This window comes from Sparus aurata, chromosome 24 (genome assembly GCF_900880675.1).
Source record: "Sparus aurata chromosome 24, fSpaAur1.1, whole genome shotgun sequence".
NCBI lineage: Eukaryota > Metazoa > Chordata > Actinopteri > Spariformes > Sparidae > Sparus > Sparus aurata.
In genome coordinates this window covers 11,072,081-11,097,986 of record NC_044210.1, presented here as the reverse complement: position 1 = coordinate 11,097,986, position 25,906 = coordinate 11,072,081, and the positions used below count along the sequence as shown (strand labels likewise).

The window sequence follows — 25,906 nt, the reverse complement described above, 5'->3', positions numbered from 1 at the left end:
TCTGAGTGAAAAAAGGCTTTCAGGGCCTTTAAATTAATACATTTCCACATACAGTCCTTCCTCATGATCAATCTGTGTCTTCTAATAAAATGCAAGAATATTTTTCATTTGCATCAAAGCAGAATTGTGGGAATAAATGTCCATAGTAGAAAATCCCTGCTGCTACGTGAATATCATTACTGAAAAGAAGAAGACGAGCCCCCTGCAGACGGATTTCCACTGTGTGGCCGCGAGAGCAAACAAAAACACGAGCGCTGGCTTTGACAATGAAGACCGTCTCCTGAGAGACTGCCTCACTTATATGTCAAACCACTCAGGCTGGTTTTGAAGACTCACGTTCTCCTTTTAGGAAAGCCGGCTAAATCTAAACCAAGCTAAATGTCATCCAGTTGAAAGAAAGCGCGCGTCAATTCTGCTTTTAAAAGACGCCGAACCCACCGAAGGTCTAATCGCCGAGACGGAATGACTTTCTAAGAGAGAGAGCAAGCGCTCGTTTTCCCTCAGTGTGTCAGTGATTAGCAGCTGGAGTTCACCCTTTCTTCCTCCGCTCTGCGAGTGGGTTTGAGTTGGCAGTTGAATGGATTTAATGGGCCACAGTTAAAGTTCAGCTGTCTTCTATAAGCCTGGTAACCGGGCTGCTGCCATGGTGCAGGAGGCGCTGCGGGAAAAGTGTCTGCATGTTAACCGCCGTGTGTGGTTGTTACCGGGCTGTTACCAGGGTCCAGAGTTCGCCCGGTGAGTCAGAGACGAGAGGAAGAGGAGCTTTGGGTCGGTGAAATTCTCTTCATATTTTCCTTTTCAGCGTGAGGGCTGATTAAGGTGCTGCTCGGGCAGAGAATGTCGCTAATTAATGAGCCGGTTCCTGCATTTCCTGCATTTAAACGGCAGGTGCAACGTACATTCAAATGTAAATGTAACGATACAAAAGAGCTTATGCTGCTTCATTTTTTAATCCGTTCGGCATAAAAAAAAAACATCAAAGAGTGTCTGAAGTGCTGAAGGGGGACAATCTTACCGTAAGCCTCGGAAAGGAAAATAAAGAATTGTCTGAAGTTAATCACAGTTGGCGTGTGTGTGTGTTACCTCTCTGCTCAGGTGAAGGCGTTTCCCGCGGCAGCTCAGACAGGAAGATGCCCACGTCGTCCAGAGCCTTGGTGACGACCGGCTCCTTGGCTCTCAAGTCTCTCTTGAAGCCCTGTGACGACACAGACACAAACACAAAGACACACATCAAAACTTAAATTTCTCGTATCTGTACCTGTTTTAGTTAGGCTACATATAGTTTGTGTTACCATTGTTTTTTCTTGAGCTTGTCGTTGAATTTAATGTTAAATTTAGCCGGGGACACATTGAGAGCAAATGGGGGAAAAGATTTGTCGCCTTACGTTGAAATTCTTTCTTGTTATTTCTAGATACAAATGATCGAAACCTCTCCTGAATATAACTTTAGTGTTTAAAATCACAAAACCTTCCTGATATATCATAAAATCAATGTACAACATATCATTAAATCGGCTCTAGTCACGGCCAAGAGGCTAGCTAACTAAGCTAGCTGAAGTGATAGCCTTTATCTTTAACTCATGGGTTGTTTTTAGGCGAATTAGCAAAGTGTAAGAAGACAGAAAGGAGGGGTAGACAATATAATAAAGCCGAAAAGTCTGATGTTCTGCTTGTACATGAGTAGAAGCACGCTTCCCTCTGCGCGGTGTTACATTTGGCAGGTACATACAAAATAGTTCCTACATGTAACCGCTCACAACCAGGCCTGAGGATTATCTTGAGCAACCAGGTCATGATTTCTTTGCTGTTGATTTTTCGCATCTTCAAATCGTGGCAACTCACCTCACAACAATCTAGATGGATAGATAGCACGACAGGTAAGAAAAGGTAAAATATGTATTTTTGATTTTGGGGTGAACTGTCCCTTTAGGAGACCACTGAATTCAATGCTCATTCAACAATAATTATGCACAAAACCAAACAAGACATCTCATGTCTGGATTCAATGTATTTATATATACTTTTTAATATGATTGCTCCGGGCTACAGTTTCCCTTTAAGCACTGAATTTTCTCTCTTTTTAACAACACGTGGAAGTTTCTTCACAAAAACACCACCTGATCATATTTTGGTACCAAGTAATGACTAGAAAAATGTCACAACAGCATGATAAATATATTGTCAACACCTGGATATTTGTCGTTGTCGCGCCTTTCGTGTGTGTTTTTCACCAGCAGGTCCTGAAATGTGAAGGAAGGTTTGTGTCGTGAGCTGATTTACTGAAGTATTTCAACGACTGTTTTGTGCAATCTGCATTAATGAGCTTGGTTTTTCTTGAGATCATTTCAATTTTGAGGCCCTCGATAAAAAACCTTAAGAGCCCCCGCTGCAGGGACGCATAAAAGCAGCCTCAGGAGCGAACACGTCACTCGCAAGATGTGATAAATTAAGTTCTCTGCATAATTATAATAAAAGAACGAAAAGTTGTCATGTATTCAGTATTAACGCACAGAAACTGTTAAATGAGTGATGAATATGTGAGTGTCCCTTGTAATAAAACATAAAACACGTCCACCTTCATTGTGAAATGCTTCGACTAAAAGCCTTTTGCTAATGCATATCCGCACAAAGTCGACATTTCGCAGACTCATAGCAGTTTTATTCGCAAAATGACCAAATCAGCAGAGCCAATCATCTCGCTTCTTTGCATAAAACGGCCCACGAAATGGGTTTTTCATTTAACCTGTCCGAATGTTTCCCATTCATTGGGAGCCTTTGATTTGCATAATGTGAGTCAGAGAGACATGAAGTCTGCTTCAGACATAAATGGCTGCCTTTGCAATGAAACCACAAAACTTTTTTTTTTTTTTATATGGAAGAATCGAGCTGGCTCATTTTATTGGTTGCTTATTGCAGTGGCATTGAGCTGAAGGTCTATCAAAGTGTTTTTCCTTTTATTGTGACTCTGAGCTTCACCTTCAAGAGAAATAGAACACCAAAGTATTTCAGCTTTTCTTTGTGATCAGGGACTATATGAAAATTAGCTTCATTTATTAGACACTTGCCGTTGTGATTTGCACTTCAGTGGCATGAGTATGATTTGTTTCTTTGTGGGTTAGGTACAACAATATCTGGCGGTGTGCCCCAATTTAAACATACATTTGCAGCATGTAAGAACTGTCAGTCGAAAACATTCAAACAGAAACAAATTATCAACAAATGTGAAGAAATATAATCCATTTATAAAATCATTAATTAATGGTGGTGTTAGCATGCTAACCGACTAGCCCTCTGATAGTAAACAACATAAACACTCCCCTGGTGCTCTAAGTTCCCAGTCAGGACAGAGTCGGCTAGGAGGACCGCTAGCTACATGGTTTAATGAGCTAACTAGCTTAATGCGGCTGCAGTTAGCAGCAGTTAGTATGGTGATATGTTGCTCCCTATTTGTTTTGAGGCTTTAATATGCTAATAGTTTGATTGAGCAAGGCTAGCAATTTGTTGTTTCCAGTCTTTGTGCTAAGCTAAGCTAACTGGCTGCTGGCTGTAGCTTTGTATTTAACAGACAGATCACGATAAATCTCAAAAGCGAGATCTTGCCTTCAACAAAACAAAGAAATAATGTAGATAACCTACTTTTCTGACCCTGCCACCCTCCAAATGATTTTTCTACAGTCCCTTACTGAAAGCGTAAACACTGTACGTGCCTTGTGTCCTCAGCCAGCTTCACAAACAGCTCCAGAATCAGCAGAATATAGAATTCCTCAAAACAAAAAATGCTGCAGACACAAACAGTGTGTCTGTCTGTGTCCCACACAGTGTGTGTGTGTGTGTGTGTCCTCCTACCCGGTGTGTATCCAGCTGTGTCTGCACGGCGGGGACGTCGCCCCCTACAGGCGGCTCCTGCTCCAGCTGTTGACTCTTCAGCCTCAACCAGTTGAGAAGCTCCTGCAGCGACATGTGGAGTCTCTTCCACGGGGCCATCTCAGAGTCCAGGTGGGCTCTAAACACACAAACAGGCATTTTTTATTAAGTTTGCTTTATTTAAACTCTGAACTGAGTCTGAGCGTCCCCACTGTTTCCACCCTCACCTCATGCTGAGGGTCTTGTTGCGCAGGTCGTTCCAGCGCTGGCTCATGTTGTCCAGGCGTCTCTGGAGCAGAGCGGCATCCTCCGGGTCCCTGAGCGAGGTCACAATCCTCTGCCCGTTCTCATCCAGGGAGTGATACAGCTCCGTGTGGCCGTCGATCTCTGCCTGGAGATCCTGCGAACACACACAGTAAGAGTAGAAGGCAGTAAATCCTGTCGGAGCGTACACACTTCATTTTCTTGGTAATAGCAGCCATCTTTCAGGAATTCACTTTTTCCCTGCTCGAGTGCTCAGTAATGGGATCAGGATCTGAACGAGTGATTTACTCCCTGAAAGCAGCAACCACCAGGATTGAGCCGTAACGCGGGACTTAATGCATTGTGGATGGAACCTTTCGGTAGCACTGAAATGTCAAGATGTTATATTCAGCCTGGAATCAGCTGGTAACTCTGACAGCGGTGGTCCCCACCTGCACAATCTATTACTGGAAATGCTCCCGATAAGACGCTACATGGGATCCAAGGGCTTAAAAAAAAAAACAATCTCTGTAAAGTGAAAAAGGAAATAAAAGCTTTGTTCGGGACTGGAGTGGAAAATACCAAAAGATCAGCATGGAGGCACTGAGAGACGTGGCATCAGTTCAGTGTTGCATCTCTACACGCTTTTACCTGAGCGCTGCTAACTCAGAACTGCTGTAAGGGAGTAACAAGTCTGCTACTTATCACGGTATAATTTAAAATCACACATTAACTTTTCATTTTTAAAACAAAAAATCGTCACATTGGAGCAGTATATTGCACTTTTACTTTTTCCAAGTAAAAACATTAATGTTGGCCTATAGTGAAGCGTCAAATGTAGTCTGACCTGTTAAGCGCAGAAATTAAATGCATTCAAGCAACAAATTAGTTTTTTCTCTTCTCTCATCTCTTTACAAGAGGAAAGCTGTTTTTTTTTGTTTGTTTTTGTTAAATTATTAAGAAATAATGAAATGAATTAAGAGCATTTTCTCTTAGCAACAGACACAACTGTTGAATGGGCTATTTAGCAACAAACAAAATGATCAAAAGGCCAAAATGAGGTCGTTAAAGGGTAACATGTGGTCCATGGCCCACCAATTAAAAATGCATATAATACATTGAGTGAATAAATATGCACTAATTCGTGTACAGTTTCAGAACAGAAGTCTGAACACACGTTGACCAGCAGATGAAAACACCGGCTGGTCTGTACAACACAGAGCAGCGACTGATTGTCTGCACAAGACAGTAGATCTGTTTTATAAGGCAGTGGTCCCCAACCACCAGGCCGCGGACCGGTACCAGCCCGTGGGTCGTTTGGTACCGGGCCGCAGAGAAAGAATAAATACGTTATTTTATTTCTGTTATATTGCCGATCATACTCGGAAAGTTGTTTTATTTTGAAAAACGGATTCTCATCCGTCTGTTCCTCTTGGCGCACTTGACACGTACCTGTTTCAGTCACGGACCGGTATACCCTAAAAAATCAAGCTAGCTGAGATTAGTGGAAAACAAACGTCTTCGGAGAGCTACTTTGCAAAGAAGAAAGGAAAGGCGAGGGAGATGGACAACTGTATTGACGTTGGCTGTTAAAGTGGCTGAACTGCAGCTGCGGGGACGGTGAGTGGACAACTGCTGTAATTTTCTTACTGCGGAATCACACGCGCACCACCCCCCCCCCCGGTCGGCCGAATTATGTCGTACATGAAACCGTTCCGTAGTGCAAAAAAGGTTGGGGAACACTGTTTTCTTCCATTTTCACAGACTTCTTTTCTCCCAAAACATTTCTCCACGAGTTTGCCCTTTAATAACATGAACACAAAAGCACCAACTGTTGTTCTCCACTAAGCCATTTTTATGTCACTTGACTCTAACTCATTATTTCTGCCTTCACACTCTTGGTAAACTGAGCTCTAACACAAAAACAGATTTTAATTTCACGTGTGTTTAATCCACTTTTCCTGCATCTGCTAAATTCTCAAAGTGTCCTCAAAGAGGGAAAAAAACACCCCGTGAAAGAACGTTTTACAGGCAGGGAGTTTTTTAAGATGAATTGGATCGCATGAAATTTTAATGATACCTGAGGGGGGAAAATGGGTCATTGCGCCAAAGAATAGGACACAGACAGGAATAGAACAAATAGAAAGCAGTGACGACGGTGAAGGTGGGCTGCGGCATTAGACCGACTAATGTATTATAAGTACTTTCCAAGAAAGTTTCCTGCAGTTTCTCCTGTGATCTAAATGTTCTCTGATCCCTTTGAACACTTTGAGTCAATCCCGACGCTGCAACTTCACATGAACTTAAACTTTGATGTCTTTATTCTAAACTGATGGTCTTTGCTTTTCATATTCGTTTTTTTTTTTTCCATTTCGTTCTTATTTTTATCACCTTTTTGTGAAAATACTTCAATAGTTGTCCTTCAGCTGACCTCACGAGGAGCCAGAATCAGCTTACTTTTACACTTTTGGTTTATATGAAAAGCACTTTTGTCCGCAGAGGGACAAGTCCCCGTCGGAGAAACACAAAATCTCTACTTGAAGTTTTTCTGTGCACAAAAACTAGTCGATTTATACCAAAATTCAAAAGAAAAAAAAATCATGATTTCTTTCCCAACCTGAACATGGTAGACCTTCCTGCGCAGCATCCTCAAAACTTTTACTCTGGAATCCCAAAACTACACGTCAAGAAGAAGAAGAAGAGGAAGCATCTTCTGCTTCTTCTATTCCCTCAAGATTAGCTGGCAGTGCGCCTGCATCAGAACCCTCTCTGTTTAAAAATGTGTGTGTGTTTGTGTGACGAAGAGAGGGATTCGGAGATGAGGAGGAAGGGAGGGAGAGCCGGAGAGAGATGGAGGGAGAGTTAGTTCCCCAGAAAAAGGGAGACAGAGTTGGAGAGTGTGAGTCAGAGCGAGTTGGAAAGACAGAGCAGGAGGAGGAGGAGGAGGAGGAGAGAGAGAACTTGAAAGGCTACATAAAACGATGAGTGTGCTCATTTTCCAATTAAACCTTATCTGCGTGCAGTGTTGTGAGTGTGTGCGCGCTCTCTGGATGCTACGCCGCGTTGCTGTCCGCCATTATAATTGGACACAGAAGACTATCACAGCTCTGCATACAGTGCTGCTGTTGTGCTGAGAGAGCCGTGTGTGTGTGTGTGTGTGTGTGTGTGTGTGAAGAGGAAGTGCATGCATTTGCAACAGCGTGTTTTCCAAATTTCTGCATGTGTGTTTCCGTTACAGTATGTGTGTGTGTGCGCACGCCGCTCCGCCAGAAAGTGTGCGTGGGTGCAGGGCGAGGGCCGAGGGGTCAAAATATGTTCTCTCTCAGAACAGAGCCTTCCCTTCAACACCCACAATGCAGTGGGGGGGAATTTTGTATTTGTCTGCCAGGCAGCGACCGGCCAATGAGATCGCTTTATGTTGCCATGTCAGCATTCCTGTCATACCAGCCGGGGCAGAGAATCCAGGAGGAGCGTCTTAAACTTTGGGTCAGAAAGTGCAAATGTACTGCACGTCTGATGGATCCCATATGATAAAATGTCGCAGTCGTTAATATTTTTGTTTCATTTATTCTCTTCATAGCTACTGTCACATGTCAATCAAACAGTGTGGGCGGGACAACCACACCTTTTTCCAGGCTCCATCTGTCAATTCTGGCCACACCCTTATAGTGGGCAGCAACGCTAGCACCAGAAGAGAGGGGGAATTTTTTTGACATGCTGGACACGGCCCACTTGATGTTATAAGAGCCCATCTGGGAGATACACGTTGCTATATTGTCAGTAGGCTGGCTTTTGGTGAAAGAAGTGGTACCGACTGTCATCATCCCCCAACCCTTCATGTGGAATAAGTCCATTTATCTGATATCAGAGGACAAGCGGGATATAATCAAATGATACAAAGACAGAAAGAGGATCACGAAGAAATGTATGACCAGAGAGCGTCTCTCTGTCTGCACAGCACGTATGATTGACAGTCGAAAGGAGAGGAAGAGCAAGGGCAGACTGTCTACTAGTTAATTGATTGCGGATGGCGTCGTTCTCTCAGATGGATTGAGAATATAAAAGTTTATGCTAATATGGTAGCCAAATATACTTGGGCAGCTGTTGATATACCTCGGCGGACTGCAAGAGTAAAATATATGTGTGGGAAACACTGGTTTATCAGCAGAATTACACAAAAACTACAGAAAGGATTTTCCCAAAACTTGGATTGAGGATGTGTCTCGGCACAGATTATACCCGAGCAATGTTTGGTGTGGGATGCATCCAAGAATCTTTTCTCACTTTAACATTTTCATTAATTTCTCAGGTAATAATGCATGGATCTTAATGAAAACATCTGCCGTATTTAAGTGGATGGTGTCTATGAGCAAAAACAATTTGGTGGTGGATCCAAATAAAAATCTGATCCAGCAAATTTCAATGTTTTATTTGATATTGGATTAGGCTTCATTGAATTATAGAGGACTATTGGGCCTTGGGGGAGGTATGCGCTCTTCTGAGAGCCATTGTAGTTGTAAATCTTGTTAATTACAGTTTAGTTTCCAGATATAGGCTTAAACATGGACATTAGACAGATATAAACATCAGAAACTATACTGTGGTATTGCCGATAATCACTTTAATGTCATGTCTGAATACACAATGAACTGTAAACACTTATTTTGTCGTAACTGTGATTATTCAGTTACAAAAGAAAGGTTTAAGTTTCACAAAGACAGACATTTGCTATTCTCACGGACATAATTTTTTGTGTTTTTGTAAGTTATGACTGATCCAGTGATCTGTTCAATATGAAAATGGCAGAATTTTGACCTTTTCTGTAGTTGAAGCTGTTTTCTTTATCTATTCAACCTCCTTCTTGGGCTGATCTACCAAATTCTTCTTCTCCTGCTCCAAAGAAATCCTTATTCATGCAGCTACAAACTTATAATGGATCCCTCGCTTTGCCCCATTAAAGATCTACATTACATTGGGTGTAAAAACTCTCATGGATGGATGGCGGTGGCTATTAAAGAGTTGTAAAACCAGCAGTTGTGGAATAGAAATTGTAAGAATAATGGTCATCTACACCCAAGCAGTGGGAAAAAAGGGCTTCTTAAACAGGTCAGCTGAAAAAAAGAAGGGTTCTTCTGCAGAGATTAAGCTTTGTTGAAAGTTCAATAAGAGCTTTCCTCTCACGTCCTGCTTTTTATTCCTCTGTGGGGTGATTTTCTGCTACTTCCTCCCGTTCTAATCTTCTGCTTTCCCACCCTGTCAAAGTCCCGACATTTACTCCTCTGAAATTACAATATCTGCCCAATGATTTTTCTGTCTACATTCCTCAAGCCAATCAGTCGTCGGCTGCTGGTCTTTAAATATCATTGAAATGCTGCCATTCTGTCTGTCGGACCTAAGATTGATCAACCCACCATCACCATGACCTCCAGAATGTTTCCATCAAATATCGATGGTGTCCTTCACTTTTAAATTAATCTCTTCCCATTGAAAGTTATATCTTTATATGTATGATGCATGTCTACCTTCCACTGTGCCAGCAGGTTCCTGGCTGCCGGCTGCTCCTGGAGTCTCTCTTTGTTGGTGGCATCTATTAACACATTGCAGGTTGTCTCAGCCTCTGTCAGCCAGTTGAGGAACTTCTCCAGGTCGAGGTAGAACTGCTGCAGCAGCTTCAGGGCCGCCTCCAGAGCCGCCTCCCTGTCTGAAACACTGGAGAGACACACAAACATGACAGTATACATAGTCAATTTTGACTCAAAAATGTATTTGGTTTCCTAATCTCCCTTTAATAGACAGGCACAGTACGGTCATCCATTTAAATTCCTTTTGCAGACTTTTTCGAGTGGTTGGATCAGAAAACATGAGCAACTTCTTTCCAATATCTGTTTGGACAGATGAACCCAGTGAAATACATTTGCAAGGATGATGAGCGTAACATTTTTATTAAGAATAAATCATTTAGTCTACAGAGCTTGTAGAAAATATTTTTGCCTTAAAAACACATTATGATTTTAAATGTTTGTTGGTTCCAAACTTCTGTTAATGTCTGTGTAAGAATTGGGACAGTTTCAGCTTCTAACAAGGTGTCTGAACCAACAGTCTAACGACGTTGGTATTATGTGGTGTCTATCTTTCTCTTTCGTCAACTGTCTAAACATTAGCTAGAATTAACAACATAAATGTTAGCTAACATTTGCATGCTAATGTTAGCAACGTGAATGAAGGGGGGTGGATGACAACTTTAAGGATTACAACTTTAAAAAAGACATTCATCCAACCAAATACGAATATATTTATAACAGTTAACAATTCCTATTTTCTAAATTAAAGTTTATTTTCTATGTTGAGTCCTAGTCCTAACATCCTAGTTTTGTGTGAATCCTACACAAGTTTGGACTGAAAAACTGGGACAGCAAAATATTAAAGACAGACTATAATTAAATATGTCATAAACATCATCTGCATATCAATGACTTTTAGTTCCATGGGCAGTGAAATTGTTAAGTAAAAAGAAAATGCAACTGGGCCGAGCACAGAACCTTGAGGCACGCCATTAAGTACAGTCAAACAACTTGAACTAAGCTCACTCGCTTAAGTAGAATAAACAACCTGTGCTTTACTAAAGCATGATCAACAGCACAAAATACTTCTGTACTTATCTTTAAGGATCAGGCTCAAAGCCTATTGGTTGTTTTTAAAATGAGACTTTCGGTCTGTTCAAACAACTTGTAGTATGGTGTTCATGTAGAGAAAGTAGCAGGTTTTTACCGTTTGCCGATGTGCGTCCAGGTGGCCACCATGTTGTTGTTGACCTGGGTGACCTTGTGCGTGTCGTCGTTGGCGTACAGAGTGAGCAGTTTGTTAGCAAGTGCGTTGGTTTCATCCACCGGGCCCTGCCACTGCTGCAGCTCCTTCAAAATGAGCTGAGGAGGGAGGGGGAGTGGAGGAAGAACGAGAGAAGAACACAAGGGAATTGACAATCAAAGCAATTGTTAAATGTGATGATTCACTCTCAGCCTTTAAATGCCTTTTGAGTCATCACGTTATAAGTAAATTCATATTTTTAGCAATCTGTTTATAAATGTCCCATAGAAGGTGGGGAATTATGAGTAATTAGAAAACTCATTTGGACACGCAACAGGAATCTGAGACAATGCATTTGATGATATGATGTTCCGCCAAACCTTTAGTTCAGTATTCTGTCTCTTCACATCTTCCATCGTGTACGTGATCTCCTGCCAGGACTCCAGCCTCTCACTGGCCTGCTTGATGTGATGATCCACTCCCCTCTTGGCATCCAGCCATTCGGTGGAGTCCTGCAGCATGTTATGGAGCTGCTTCGTCCTATCGGAGAGTTTGGTCTGAGAGTCTTCCCAGTGATTCTGAAGCCTGTCGACTACAATGACATAAAAAACGTATTTTTATAGTTTTGATTGTTAGCTCTGGCACGAAACTTAAAAATTTTACTAGCAAGCTAGCATTTGTACAGTACAGTACGCTTGGCGCAAAAATAGCATTTTTTACATTTGTTTTTTCACAAACTGGCAACTACTGAGTCCGCTGATGCTGGTGAAACACAGGTACCACATGATACCAACATCGTTAGGCTATTTTTGAAAGAATAATTAATTTCTTTGTGTATTTGCAACAGATATCCTGAGAAAAAATAAACATTTTCAAGAGGAGAAGCCAGCAAACTGTACGCATGTATTTGACGTACTGCGTTCAGTGATAGCGTTGCGTGTATCCTGGTTGCTGGTTTTGTTCTTCAGGTTCTGGGCAGCTGTGACCTGTCTTTCCAGGAGGGGGCGCCGCTGTTCTAGCTCCTGTAGAGATGCCTAGTAGAGATGAAGTAACTTTGTTTATACAATGCCTTTTAACTTAAATTGGAATATAGTTCAATGCACTGGAAGTCATTCATTTATCAGACTGCATATCATAATTATTGTGTTTGTTGTGTAGTAAATCTAGGGGATGCTGACCTTGAGCCTGACGATGTTGTCGTTGATGTCGTCCACGTCAGCCACAACCACACGCTTGTTCTGCACCATGTTATCCAGCATGGTCAGCCAATCGGTGAGCTCAGCCCAGGACTTGTTGAACTGAGCCAGCGCCGCAGATTCAGGCAGGGAACTTCCCGTCAGACTTTCATCTGGGACACAAACACACACTATGTTTGAATCATTTATCCATCTCAAGTTAAAGGCTTGAGTGGGTATCTGTGCACTCCCTGTCTCTTTCTATCCATGAACTAAAGCTTAGTAACTAGTACTAGGAAGAGTAAAGTACGTAAAACACAGAAATGCCTTGCAAGCTAACATCAAGATTTTTTCAATGCTGTTATTTTTTATGCTATTCTTGATTTTTCCAAGATTACCTATCTTTCAGGCGTATATTAAATTTGTAATGCTAGTGCTACCTTAGTTTTTCAAGCTATCTGCTAACGTTAGCTTAGTTTTTGTGTGCTAACATTACTTTTCAATGCTAATATTACTTTTTCGAATCGTAGCATAATCTTAGTATTTTGTGCTAATATTACTTTTACAATGTTAATGTTACATTAGTTCTTATACTATATTACTTTTTTAATGCTAGTGTTAGTTTTATGCTAATATAACATTTTTTGGATGGGTTTAGCAGCTTCTGTTTCTCAGTAGAATTCTATCCTCATGTATGCTAGCCAGAGCTGACAGCTCTCCTGATGGCAGTGGGTTGATGATGGCAGTTTTACCCTCTGCTGCACACATGTCCATTGTAATTTGGAAAAATGTACATAATTATAGAGAATTAGTTGTCTATAATTAGTACCCAGCCTGTTAAAATGATGGCTTTTGAAAATCAAACAACTCAAACGGGCTAAAAATTCAAATTTGAGCAACATCTTTAATAAAAATCAATGTTCAAACATGAGCTCTGCTCCAAAACTAAGCCTAACCTTAGTTCTGGCCTTTCCAATTCTAATCTTAAATCCTCTAAATTTGCATTATCAACCACTGAAGAAAATAAATCCTTACTGGCTTTTTTGGCTACCAGCAGAGCAGCCATCCTCTCCTTATGCTGCCGTAGCAGCTCCAGGATCACAGTCCAGTCCGCTCTCAGTTTGGCATACTTCACCTGTCACCACAAACACACACACACACACACACACACACCCATACACACACACACACACACACACACACACAAACACACACACACACGCACACTGTGTCAGTCAGTCAGTGTTGACAAATGCAATCCAAGGCTTTTATTTTGAATTTATCAGAAGCACTTAGTTGAATATGCTCGGGTGTCTTTGATCTTCAAAAGGCGTAACGATCTCTGACGTACATTAATGAAGTACATAATAAGGATTTGATGAAACACTTGAAGCTGAACTAGTGGTGAGATGAAAGAGAGAAGTGTTTATTTCATTGCCCAAACGAATACAGCAACCGAGTGTATTTAACACTGAGCATGTCCTGAAAATGCTTCCACAGAATAACGTCCGCAGCATATGAAAAAAGCATATGTGCCGCAAGCTTCCTGTTGGTTCCCTTCAGCAGATGAATCATCAGCGTAGTGTTTGATTCCCTCACCTTGCCCGTTTGGTTGGGAGGACTGTCTTTGTACAGGTGATCGGCCCGCTCCAAAACAAACTCCACTTCTGGCTGCTTGACTTGCACTTCCTCAATGAGCTGGGAAACAAACAGAGACGACGCTACATGAATACATTCCATAAACAGATTCATTCAAAACTTCCCTTGGAGGCATTTTGAAATCCTGTATTTTCAAATCTGGGCAGAATATGAAGGTGAAGAAGTGCTCGTGTGTGTGAGTGTTACTCTGGCCGGCGGCTCCTCGGGGCTCTGCTCCAGCTTGGCTCTGGTGTTGGACGCCCAGGCCGACAGGTCGTCCAGCTGACCCTGAAGCTGCTCCAGCTCCCTCAGCAGCCCCTCGATCTCCAGCTGACGCTCAGGCAGAGCCTTGGACACCTGAACCGAGACAGACTGTGATTAACAATTTACAATCGCACATGGGAGTCAAAGTCAGGATATTTCTGTTGACATACTAAAACCACAGATTACAACATTTAGGCCCATTTATGTCCCATGTAATTTGAATTTATTGAATGTAATCAACTGACTGAAAGCAGGTTATCAGATATACTGCAGTTGGTGGTGATGTTTTATTGCACTGTATTGTTAGCTTGTTTTCAGACAATTTCACCTGTTCTAGTAGCAGATTGCTAGTTATATCATGTTTTCATTGTTCATTGTTATTTTTGAAGGGGTACTTTTTCCAACTTATTATGTAACGGATGACTTTTTATTATTTTGGCTCCCTCCTGCACGCCCAGTCGGAGGACGCCACACTACATCTGTGTGTATTAGCAGGAGCCCCATCAGCAGTCACGACTCCTCATTACCTTTATCAGTACAAAACATCATGATATACACGGCGCGCGTTTACAGCCCAGGGCAGCTTTGTTCTGACGGGCGAAGATGAATGTCTGTTTACAGAGCGCCGGCGCGCTGTTAGCCGCGTCGCTCGCAGTGGCGGGGCCGCTGACCTGAGCCCAGCGACCGTTGATGATCCTGATGTCTTTCTGTCTGTCGGCAGGAAGCGTTATCTGCTTGTGTCTGGAGTTCAGATCCTCCATCGCCGCCTTCTTGGCAGGAAGCTCCTCCACATGTGCCTGACACGCGCAGATAACACACACACACACACACACAGGGCTGAAATTAATAAGAAATCATTGCGGCGGCTCAATGTAGGACACGCGCTCCTTCAATCAAATTATGTAAACACACACACACAATAGAGTATTTTGAAGGTTGCATTTTAAAATTAAACATTACAGCATCTTATTTGAAGCTGTAATACCCTCTAAATTAAATTCAGCAAGCCAGCACACACATGCAATGTTTTTTTTTCCACAGTGTAATTAGAAAGAACTAATTTGCAGTATGATGGCAGCTAAATTAAATTACACAGAGCTCAGTGGCTTATTGTAGCTGCTGCGCTGTGTGTCTTCGTGGTACCTGGACTTTGCCCAGAGTGTCTCTGATGTGCTGTGGTTCTGCGGGCTGGAGGGGGATCGCCAGGACGCCCTCCGCCCGGTCCAGCCAGCCCAGCATCGAGCCCATGTCCTCCTGCAGCCCCGCGGCCGCCGTCCGCGCCTCTGCCGACCTGCGGGAGTGGAGGGTGGAGGCAGAAAAGAAGCGGGAAGGAGGGTGAGACGCTGCTACGGAATATATCTGTTATTTTACCTCAAGAGTTTCAAATTCTAATGAAAACACTGACGCATCAAACAAATAACATTCCACAAAAACGTTCTTTCAGGGACGTTCGAAAGTACGACAAACAGATTATCCGTGACCTGCACCCACCCACACACACACACACACACACACACACATGCGCACACACACCTCCTCTTGTGCTCGTTAAGCTGATGGCAGACGTTCGCCCAGTTAGTGTTGAGCAACTTGAGCTGCGACTGGAGGCGCGAGGCGTCGTCTGGCGTGCTCAACTGGCTGATGTCCTCCCCCGCGGAGTTCACCCTGCCCAGCACCACCTCCTCGATGGGTATGGCCTCCGTCAGGTCCTGCACACGCACACACACACACACACACACACACACACACACAGAGGGTAGGTGAGTAGCTTCCATTGTATGGTTGTGTGTTTACATGGTGGAACTTGATTTATACGCTAATTTATCCACGAAGGCAAACACCTCTAAATCAATAAATAAAAAAAATATTAAGTGATCGCTAAAATTACTTTCACCTTTTGAGATGTTATAATGATCATCGATTTTTGGGTGCGTTTTATTTATTTTTGTCTCCTGCACAGCATGAACAGATTTTTAAAGTGTGAGTGTGAAACGTACAGGTACCTGATTAATTCAATTAGAATGCAAATTCAGCTTTCACTCAAAATTTTTGTATTTAAATGGTTTATCTGCATGTTTTAAGGGTTTTTTTCTTGGGTTACGACTTGAATTAACTAAAGAGCATGAAAGCCATCCAGGAATTTTCACCTTAATTGAATTGAACAGTGGCATAAATTAATAGTTTGCTTTTTATATTATTCAGTCAGTTTAAAGGTTTTTTTGGCTCCTAAACCATTAAAATACATCAAAGTATTAAAAGTCATTGTATCTAATAAGAAATGCACGGCAGATACAAAATTCCTTCAGTGCATCATTATTTAAGGGTAAATTAATGGAATTTTAAGCCAAAGCAGAAAGACGTGTTATTCCTAATTCTTTCTAATGTCATCTTTAAAGGAATAGTTCACCGTTTTTGGGAAAGGAGTTTATTTGTGTTTTTGCAGCGTGTTAGAAGAGAAGATTGATACATCTACGATTTAACTCAGGAAACAGTCAGACAGGAAACAGCCTGGCTCCACCCAAAGGTAAAAAAAAAAGTAATACTTAAAAAAACACAACATTTAAAACTACACTGTTCTCAAACTTTGCGTTGACCTGGACAGAGGTTACCTGACGCACTGAGCCAAAACAGTGAAACTATGCTTTAAGGTGGGAGAAATTAGGAAAAGGATTGTTTTTTTGTGTGTAAATGAATGAAGGTCCAAACAGTGTCCCCACAACTCTATCAAGACCGGTTCTCTCAATATGTCTGAGTGTGTGTGTTTGTACACTTGGGGATCAGGTTTGGGTGCGGTTCAGGTGGCAGCTTGTGATATGAGGTACCAGATGGTCCTCTGTCTCCAAAGCACACACTCACACACCACACACACGGACACAGACACACACACACACACACACACATATGCACTCACACACACATGCATACAGGTTGGCACTTGAGTGGCACTTGGACACTGCATCCCTGTCTGTGCAGGTGGACATTGAGAGCTGATCACAGCAGCCCAAAGTGGACCGGGCACGTCTGATGATGCAAACACACACACACACACACACACACACACACAAACACACACACACAGTACTTCATATGCAGGGTTGAGTGCCTCAGTTTAACCGCAGTAGCTGAAAACTAAAAAACTAAAAGTCAGCTCCGTCTGTGAAAACAACCCTTCAACATCTTTCCTCTGCGGAAAAAACGATTCCTCGCACAATATTCCTTTAAACCCCGTCGATGTAAAAAGCCCACTGTTCCTCACTTGTATGAAATTGCTTTTCTCGTAATCCTCCAATTTCAGTTTTTTTTGGGGTTGATGTAACATTGAAATGTCAGAATTGATGACATAATATTGTTACATAAGGCCTAAAAAGGGAAAGCGCTGTGTTTGTATTGAGGCTGACTGCCCTGTCAGACGCTCGCTGCCTTTTTCCTCCTGATGACTGCCATCTGTGTGCCAGCGTGTGTGTGTGTGTGTGTGTGTGTGTGTGTGTGTGTTACCAACTCTGGATGGGCATTAAAAAAACCAATGACTACACACAGGGACTTAATGTCATGCTGTGATGTTACGTTGTGTTTGGAAAGTTATGTCATGCCTTGTTTTGGCATCTTATTATGTCATGACATTTTTTATTATGTGTCACCAGACGTGGTGAGTGACGAGTCACATAGTTCAAATTCTGTAATGGGAGTGTTGGTCTGTTACGGCTATGACAGACATTTTTATTGCATGTGTACATGACTGATGATGGTCTTCTGAAGTAAAAGTTTAGCAGTGACCACACCTGTATTTATTAGACAACAATTCTGACTTTTTTCTAATAAATTCTGCTTTTTCTTCTTAATCTGGGATTTAAAAAGACTCAGAATTCTTAAAGAAAAGTCAGATATCACTATTTTATACCCTAGATTGCTTATATTCGGTATTTAAAAACTATGCTGTATATTACATGTTTCATCCTTGTTTCATTTATTTGAAAATATGTGGAAAGTCTAACATGCTCGACTACAACCATGTAAACAGTAAATATCATACCTGCTCAACAACATCTGCATATTAGCACTGTCACTGTGAGCATGTTAGCAGTTAGCTTAAAGGCGCAACATGAAAGAATTGGCCTTCTGTCAAATTCATACTCAAAACAAACAGGGGCATATGACCGTGGGTGATCACTAACTGCCGCTAAGTGAAGCTACCGTTAGCTATGATAAGTAAGGTGTGCACTGGGAGCTTGGTGACCAGGGGAGTGTTTACGCTGCTAGCACAGGAGCTTTGGACCGTAACAGGCCAGGGCTAGCTGGTTAGCATGCTAACTCAAGTAGATATCTGTGCAACTGTGGCTTCAGAGATGAATGAAAAGACTGGGAGTACATGTCCTAATTGATTACTAACTAATCATTACCCAGAAAATGATGATGCGAATGAATTAACTGTGATGACACACTTCGATGTCATGTCAACCAGATCATGTCATCACGTGTCACATCCTGTTAGGTCCATGTCACATGCTGCCTCGTCGCGCTCCGGCAGGGAAATTTGTTTCTATGCAAAACGAGGCACCCGTGAGGGCGGCAAACTGAGAGAAAGAAAGATGAAAGTGCAGACGGAAGCAGTTTGGACCCATGTGCCTTGCTCAAGGGCACCTCGGCAGCGTTGGTGAACACTGGAGACAGAGTATGACTCATCTACATCTGGAAGACACTCAGCAGTTTTCCGGGTACAATCAGACTTACTTTCTTGAGATTTGTACAGAAATGCTTGTGTTTCTGGTTGTGTGTGTGTGTGTGTGTGAGTGTGTGTGTTACCCTGAGGTGCTGTCTGTGTTGTGCTGGCTCACTCTCGGCCAGTTTTAAAGTGCTCTCGGCGTCGCTCAGCCACTCCTCCAGCGCCTTCTGATCTGAAACAAGCTTCTGCCACTTGGCGTTGCAATCCTGCCAACGCCTTGACGTGAACACACACGCACACACGCACACACACATATTTTCAGTCAAATGGCGGCATGAAATGACTCAACATTAAGGCAATCACATCACGTGGTTCTCTCCTTACTTTAGCCGGTCCTGGTACAGCTTGTTCAGCTTGTCCCAGTTGGTGTTGAGGAGGGTGGCGGACTCTTGGATCCTCTGGCCCTCCAGAGGCCGGGCCCCAGACACCATCTCCTCCCTACGGGCCAGCGCTCCCACCACCGGACCCTGCAGCTTGTCGATGCTCCCCTTCACCTCCTGTGTGTGGCGGTGCAGGCGGAGGACACATAGAGGGAATGTGTATCATATACTTTTGTAGTATTAACATCTTAACACAGAGATACACAGCAGGTACAAACTTTACCACATGAAACATCTGCTAATCGAAATGTATTTAATGTATTTCATTTATTTTTCTACTGTCCTTTTTCTGAAACCTTGAATTCACTCTCCCAGCATATTACCAGAGTAGCTGCTAACTGCTGCTGACTGCATTCTTTTTATACATCCATGACTGAACCTGCTGTTAGCTTCATAGCTGAGTTAGCCACGCAGCTAACCAGACTACCAGGAGAGGAAGGAAGGAAAATGAGGTTGAATTCATGAATTCAGATATGGGGCTAGCTGGTTAGCATACTAACTTCAGTAGCCATCTCTTCGACACAGTACACGGACATCTTTGACATGTTGACATGGTTTCTTTACGTTCTGTTGATATTTTTAGTTCATTTCTGACTGTTTTAAACACATTTTCGGACATAAGGCCTCTTTAAAGGAGATATTTTACACACCAAACACACTATTTTTGCATTTGTGTTATGGTGGTCAGAAGCATTGGGAATATTGCAAAGCTGTTTTGATACCAGGTGTTTAATACTGTACAATATGGCCATTTAACTGTATGACAAGAACCATGTACTTGGTATTAACTTTACCACAAATAGTTTAATTACTTTTCTCCCTGTGCATGTTGTGAATACCAAAAAATCCTATTATGTGTGCAGAGGATTTTTTTCCTTTTTCTTGAAAGAGGTAACAGAAAGAGTTTAAAAAAAAAAAAAATAAAAAAAATAAAAGTATTGTAACAAAGTTTAAGCTTCTGGTATCGTCCCAACCTTAATTTGAATATTTACTTCGAATCATTACCATACTGCTTTGAACCGACTGTCCGTGATATTATCCACCGAGAAATACAATCTGTGTCTCTCCGACAGAAACACAGAGGCAGTGCTGACCTTCAGGCAGTGCTCCTGCTGAGGCAGGTTATAATACGCTGCGGGCCAGTATTCAGGAGAGTTCAGCTTGAAGTCCGTCTCTGACACTGAACGCAGCAACGCCTGCAGCTCTGTGAGATACTCCTGGACACCCACACACACACACACACACACACACACACACACACACACACACATACATACACACACAGGAGGGCGGGGGAACCAACACACAAAGTAGAAAGGTAGATCAGAAAAACACAAAAATATTATGACTTCATACAAAAGAATCACGTTCTTATTCTCTGGGGATTCAGTTATCAAAGAACTTTTAAAAAAATATCTGAGAAAATCCAAATCAGATCTACAGAATAAATACATTATTGCAGTGTATTCTATATAAAACCTATATAAATTAGCTATTGTGGACGAATTTCAAATAATGAACTTTGATAAATGGAGCCCCAGATCTTCTTCAAGGCTGTCAGATATAACGTGTGTCTCTTCAAACACGATACTACTCCCTGCTGTATATCATGATCACACTCAGGCTTGTGTTGTTAATCCATTTGAGCGTTTTGATTATTAGTCAGTGCTTGAAATAGAAATTAATTTTTCACATTTGCTCCGATCATGATACGTAACACTCGTGGTTAATGAAACTCCGCTTCAAGGTGCAGAGATACTGGGACATTAGCACTCGGCTCGGTTCACTTCGCCTCATTTTCACGCTCCTGTCACCTTTAAACGATGCTTTAATTAACCCCAAATTAAAAAAAAATAATTAAAAACACCTCTGTTTGCATTATTAGCCGCCTCACAGGAAGGTAATGATCGCTGCCGGACTTAAGTCAAAAAGTCAGCTCTGGGTTCAGTAATAATGACTTCCACAGGAGCGGGACGGAGGCTGATTCACTCACTCGCTAATGGACTGAATATCCTCTGCAGGGATACAAATGTTCAATTTGGTGGCTTTTTGGCGCGCGAGTCATTAACAGCGTACTCCTGTGATTTAGCAACGCACTTTGGGAACTCGCAAGAGTAATAATGGTCAAAATTGAAGCAGCAGAGGATGAAATATTTTTCTGACTTGCATTCATCAGTGTCAGGTTCCAAAAAAAAAAGCAACTTAGTATGTTTTCCGATAAACCCTCCCTTTCCAATGAATGCCCATGTCTTTTAAACGCTATGTCCAAGCTTGTTTCCCATCGGTGAGGAAAACTAGTGTGTAAAATTGGTGTAATGACCCTTTAACTGCATTTCAAACTAACAATAGTCGGTAGATAAAGTTTCCTTTTCACACATGTGCAGTGTGTGTTATGAAGTAAAATGAAGAGCCGGTTTTGAACGTCCCAGTGTCTCTGCTCACTGTTAGCATTAGCATTAGCATCATAGAGAGCTCTGTCACACCGGGGTAAAGAAATAAGAAATATACAGATGTGTGCACACTCTCACAAGACCATGACAAAATACATGAACAGTATGTTCACATGTAGCAAAGTTTTAATATACAAGATTGTTGTGGTTGGGTAAGAGCTGAGCTAATTAGCTTAGCTTACCCCAATTTTGCCACTAACATCGTTTTTAAACTTTAATTAGACTTTCTGTTGTGCTCTTTGAAATCATTGCTACAATATCTGTGCTGATATTTGGCAAAGAGACGGACTTTAAAGTTATTATTATTCATAAATCACAATAATCACGTCTGACGCACACGTTGCACTTTTAATCTGGAGCCTTTTCTGACATCTATGCGTGTGTTTGTGATGTCACTGAGCACTACTGAACACGGGAGCAGAGCAGATCTGGATGTGAAGGGGGGAGGCTTAAAGCAACATGTGGCGCGTCTCATACTAAAGTGGCCGATGTCTCACTCTGAGCAGGAAGTTTGGCTCGAGCGAGTTATTCTAGTCTTCGTCTAGACTGACGGATCTTTTGCTCCCGCCAGCAAAAACACATTCCTTCCCAGCATCTTAAAACTGAATCAGTGTGGGCGGGCAGTTTTTCGAGATGCCTGTTGTCGTCACTCTTACTGATTTTCTTGTTTTTGTTTTTATAGATCGAAGGTTTGTGACTGCAGATACAAGTCGGGGAAAGAATACAAAATAGCTTGCGTCTCCCACTCTCACAATCTGGTCTGCTGTTCTCTTCCTTCTAGATGGCTTGGACTGAACACACATCTGTACTGTATTTGTCTTTATCAAAAACCCTGAGTAAAAGGCAGCAGCGTCCGAATATACACTCGGATCTGACAGTATGCTGCAATGATTCACTGCTGCTGAGGCGCTGAGAGGAGATGAACATGAGTAAGGGCTCTATTTTGGTGCTGCCGTGCAGATAGGTGTGATTAGATTGTGTCCTCATTCATTTGGATCTGATGAATTTTTTTCACGTGACAGCATCAAGTATAGCCATAGGTTACATTTAGATTCATAATGAGGGGGATCCCAGCATGGGGGAGCCTGAAATCGACTTTTTGGATATGAAAAATCCACCCAAACAATATTTTTACCGGTGAAAATGCAAATCGGGGGAAACTTAACATTTCAATTTTAAAGGTGCGCTGTGTAGTTTTTGTGGACGTTGTTGTGCCTCTCTTTGTTTTCATGACTGAATAAACTGAATAAACAAACTGACAACACAATATTCACTTTGTTCCTATGTGGCGGACCCTGCCACCTTTCTTGCTTCAAACAGTGTTCTGGGGACCTTAATTTCCTCTGAGAACGGCTTAATAAAATTATCACACAGGTACGTTTGTATGAAATATATGGTCTAGTTAATCTGCCTATGTAAAAGCTGATGAAATATTGTTATGATTTTAGCATCTAATCATTAAAGGAGCTATGTTACTTTTTCTTATGCTTACACAGTTAAATGCATTTGTCTTTTAAGTACATCTGAAACTCAGGTTAGCTCTTGAAAACTGCGATAACTACCAAGAGCGCGTTATCTGTTGATCTATATTTCACACCTGGATATAACTGTATCATATTTCAAAAACCATCTGCAAACCACGAGACCACATTTTTATGGGGGGGAAAAAGTGTTTTGCTTGCTTTTGCTTCACACGCATGTTTGAGATTCTCTGCCAGATGAGACATGCGTAGACTTTGTTTTCATCTGCCTAAAGGGTTACTCCACCAATTTTACAAATTAAAGTGTGTTTACATGTCTTGTGGAGTTTTACTGCGTATGTATAAAAAGTATTATAAAGCCTTTTGTGGCTCCAGAGGAAGCTATGCATGTGATAAACTGCCTCCAGCCATATCACACAGTGGCTTAGTTGAATTGTGGGTAATGTAGGCAGCAGGTTTTGAAAAAGAAGATACATTTGGGGGAATTTTAAAAAAGGCTTTTCTGTTTCTGAGTCCAACAGCTCAAGAGTGCAATCTTTGACCAGTGGACTGCTTTTCAAAACCTGCAGCCTACAATACCCACAATGCAACTCAGCCACTGAGTGACATCACAAGCTTCATCTGAAGCCACAAAAGGCTTTATGCTACTTTTTTCACATATGCAGTAGAAATCCCCAAGACCTGTAAACACACTTTAAAGTGTAAAATTGAGTTACACTTTTTTTTGTTATTTGTGTTGACCTTAAATTCTTTGGATGCCAATCCTGCAACTTAATACCTCTAGCACTCATACAAGAGGATGAAAGTAGTGAATATGATTGGGCGAGATGTCTCTCACATGCCCACCTATCACATATTATGATGTATTCTTTCTCACACAAAAGGTCAAAGGTCAGCTTCAACATCACCCGTGAGCCTGGTTGGGATTAAGTGAATTGTTTCATCATATACAGGATAAGAAGTAGAGTTTTTGTATTCTGTGTAACTTTTGAAGCTGTCGACTAAAGTTGAACTCGGCCTGTGATTACAGAGTAGACACACCAGCGTGGAGAGTCCGAGAAATGAAGTGCATCAATTACTGCTTAAGAGTTCTCCAGCAATGCACTGAAGTGCCTAAACAGCTCGAGAGCAGCAGCTCGGAGGACTGGGCAGCTCCTGGGTCTACTGCACCACGCCGACGCAGAGCCAGTGTGTTCAGTCAAAATTAAAATGTCACTGGATATGTGCTTGAGAGTCCTCTCAGTGTGCCTGAAGTAACGCATAACTGCCCGTTCAGATGTGTGTTCATCCAACAGTTGATACTATGTGGTGTCGGTGCATGTGGTCGATTCATGTGATTGGTGGACAAGGTACATACATCTTCAGAGACTGGCAGATCAGGGAACTGCGAGGTTGTAATTTAATTGGTTTGGCGAGAGGGGGCGGGGAGCATGCGGTGACACAGAGGCAAGACAGAGAAACCAATGAGATTCAGACATGTGAGCAGGTTTCACATGTACACAGAAGACATGTTAATGAGAATGCAGCAAAGAAAAACAAAAAAAGCCACTCGGATATTATTCCTGAGGGAACAATCTCATTCTGATTTAGACTGAGGTAACTTTTTAAACTAACTGTGGGCTGACATTACTGAAAATATTTCTGGGTGTTACGGTTGGAGCTTCATTCTATCTTAAAGGATAAGTCTGGTCATATTGTATATTTGTCTTATTGTCAACTAATCCCATGTGCATACTAACAAGTATTGTGTGAGTATCAGAGTCTGATTTTATCTTCTTCCTCTGAGCCATGGAGCTCTATTGTTGTTCAAAAACTATTAAAAACATATCAGTGAGCCACAATGTTGGCAATGCTTTTATTTTGACTCAATACTGTTGCCACAAATACTCACGCGGAAATCACTACTAAAACTTGGCCGTTTTTCAAAATGTTCTGTATTTTGTAGGAACCGGTGTGCTTGGAGCTTAGAGGAAAGTCAGAAAGTATCAAGAGATGGACTGACACTTTGTTTTTTTGTCTTTTCATATGATCTGTTGACAGTAAGACACCAGACTTTAACTAAGACATTTGTTATAAATGATTATAGATAAATGTCTTCTTTGACTCACTTGATTCCATTGTATTTCTGTACATTTAGCAAAATATGCTTTTTTGCCTTCTTGTGAATAGTTAGATTAGATGATGAGGTTAATACCACTCTTATGACTTAGAGTATGCTAACTATGGTGCTAACTAGCACCTCCAAAGTAAAAGCAATTGACCTACCAGGCATCTGAAACTCGCATTAGTGATTTTAGCCTCCTGCTAGCAACAAAGTTATGTTACTATAGTCCTAAATGGCACCATCCTCAGCTAACTATGTTGCTAACTAGCATCACAATTAGCACCACACTAAGCTATGTTGCAAATTAGCAGTATAGCACCAGATTTGGCTAATTATGCTGCTGAAGTCAGAACCCTGCTAGGCAGATTTTTAAAACTCTGGACAGAGCGAGGATAGCAATTGAACCCTGTCCTCGGTGTTGGTGGCAAGCTAAGCTTACTGCCTCACTGCTAGCTTCATATTCGACACCCAGACATGAGAGAAGTATCAATCTTCTAATCAAACTCTTGGCAAGAAAGTGAACAGGAGCTTTTCTCAAAATGATGATGAGTTTTTTCTTTAGCTTGTACTCGGATCAGAATTGGACCTGAACAACCAATTGGAATAAACCTTGTTTACTGATGACAACGTATTGTTTTTGTTTATTGTGAATTTTAATAGTTTTGTAAATAAAATGAGGACCTCAGTTAAACCCAAACCTCTGCTTTTTAAAGCTTATTTCATTCTGATAGTTAGTGAAAACTGTTACTCACACACTGTCTTACAAATGTTTAGAGCTTAGAT

At 41.8% G+C, this 25,906-nt stretch overlaps 1 protein-coding gene across 6 annotated transcripts in view; it reads right to left on the bottom strand.

Annotated features, from left to right (window-relative positions):
* dmd (dystrophin) overlaps window positions 1–25,906 on the bottom strand; it is a 303,308-nt gene that overhangs the window by 59,150 nt on the left and 218,252 nt on the right. For all 6 annotated transcript variants that reach the window (XM_030409547.1, XM_030409548.1, XM_030409549.1 and 3 more), the window contains 17 exons: window positions 20,183–20,305; window positions 19,033–19,205; window positions 18,789–18,924; window positions 15,522–15,697; window positions 15,132–15,279; window positions 14,660–14,785; window positions 13,932–14,081; window positions 13,686–13,784; window positions 13,122–13,221; window positions 12,090–12,259; window positions 11,828–11,945; window positions 11,292–11,503; window positions 10,876–11,030; window positions 9,630–9,816; window positions 4,092–4,264; window positions 3,847–4,003; window positions 1,084–1,195 (listed from right to left, as the gene is read on the bottom strand). In XM_030409547.1, the coding sequence (XP_030265407.1) occupies window positions 1,084–1,195; window positions 3,847–4,003; window positions 4,092–4,264; window positions 9,630–9,816; window positions 10,876–11,030; window positions 11,292–11,503; window positions 11,828–11,945; window positions 12,090–12,259; window positions 13,122–13,221; window positions 13,686–13,784; window positions 13,932–14,081; window positions 14,660–14,785; window positions 15,132–15,279; window positions 15,522–15,697; window positions 18,789–18,924; window positions 19,033–19,205; window positions 20,183–20,305 (2,515 nt within the window). The remainder of the gene's footprint in view (window positions 1–1,083; window positions 1,196–3,846; window positions 4,004–4,091; window positions 4,265–9,629; window positions 9,817–10,875; window positions 11,031–11,291; window positions 11,504–11,827; window positions 11,946–12,089; window positions 12,260–13,121; window positions 13,222–13,685; window positions 13,785–13,931; window positions 14,082–14,659; window positions 14,786–15,131; window positions 15,280–15,521; window positions 15,698–18,788; window positions 18,925–19,032; window positions 19,206–20,182; window positions 20,306–25,906) is intronic.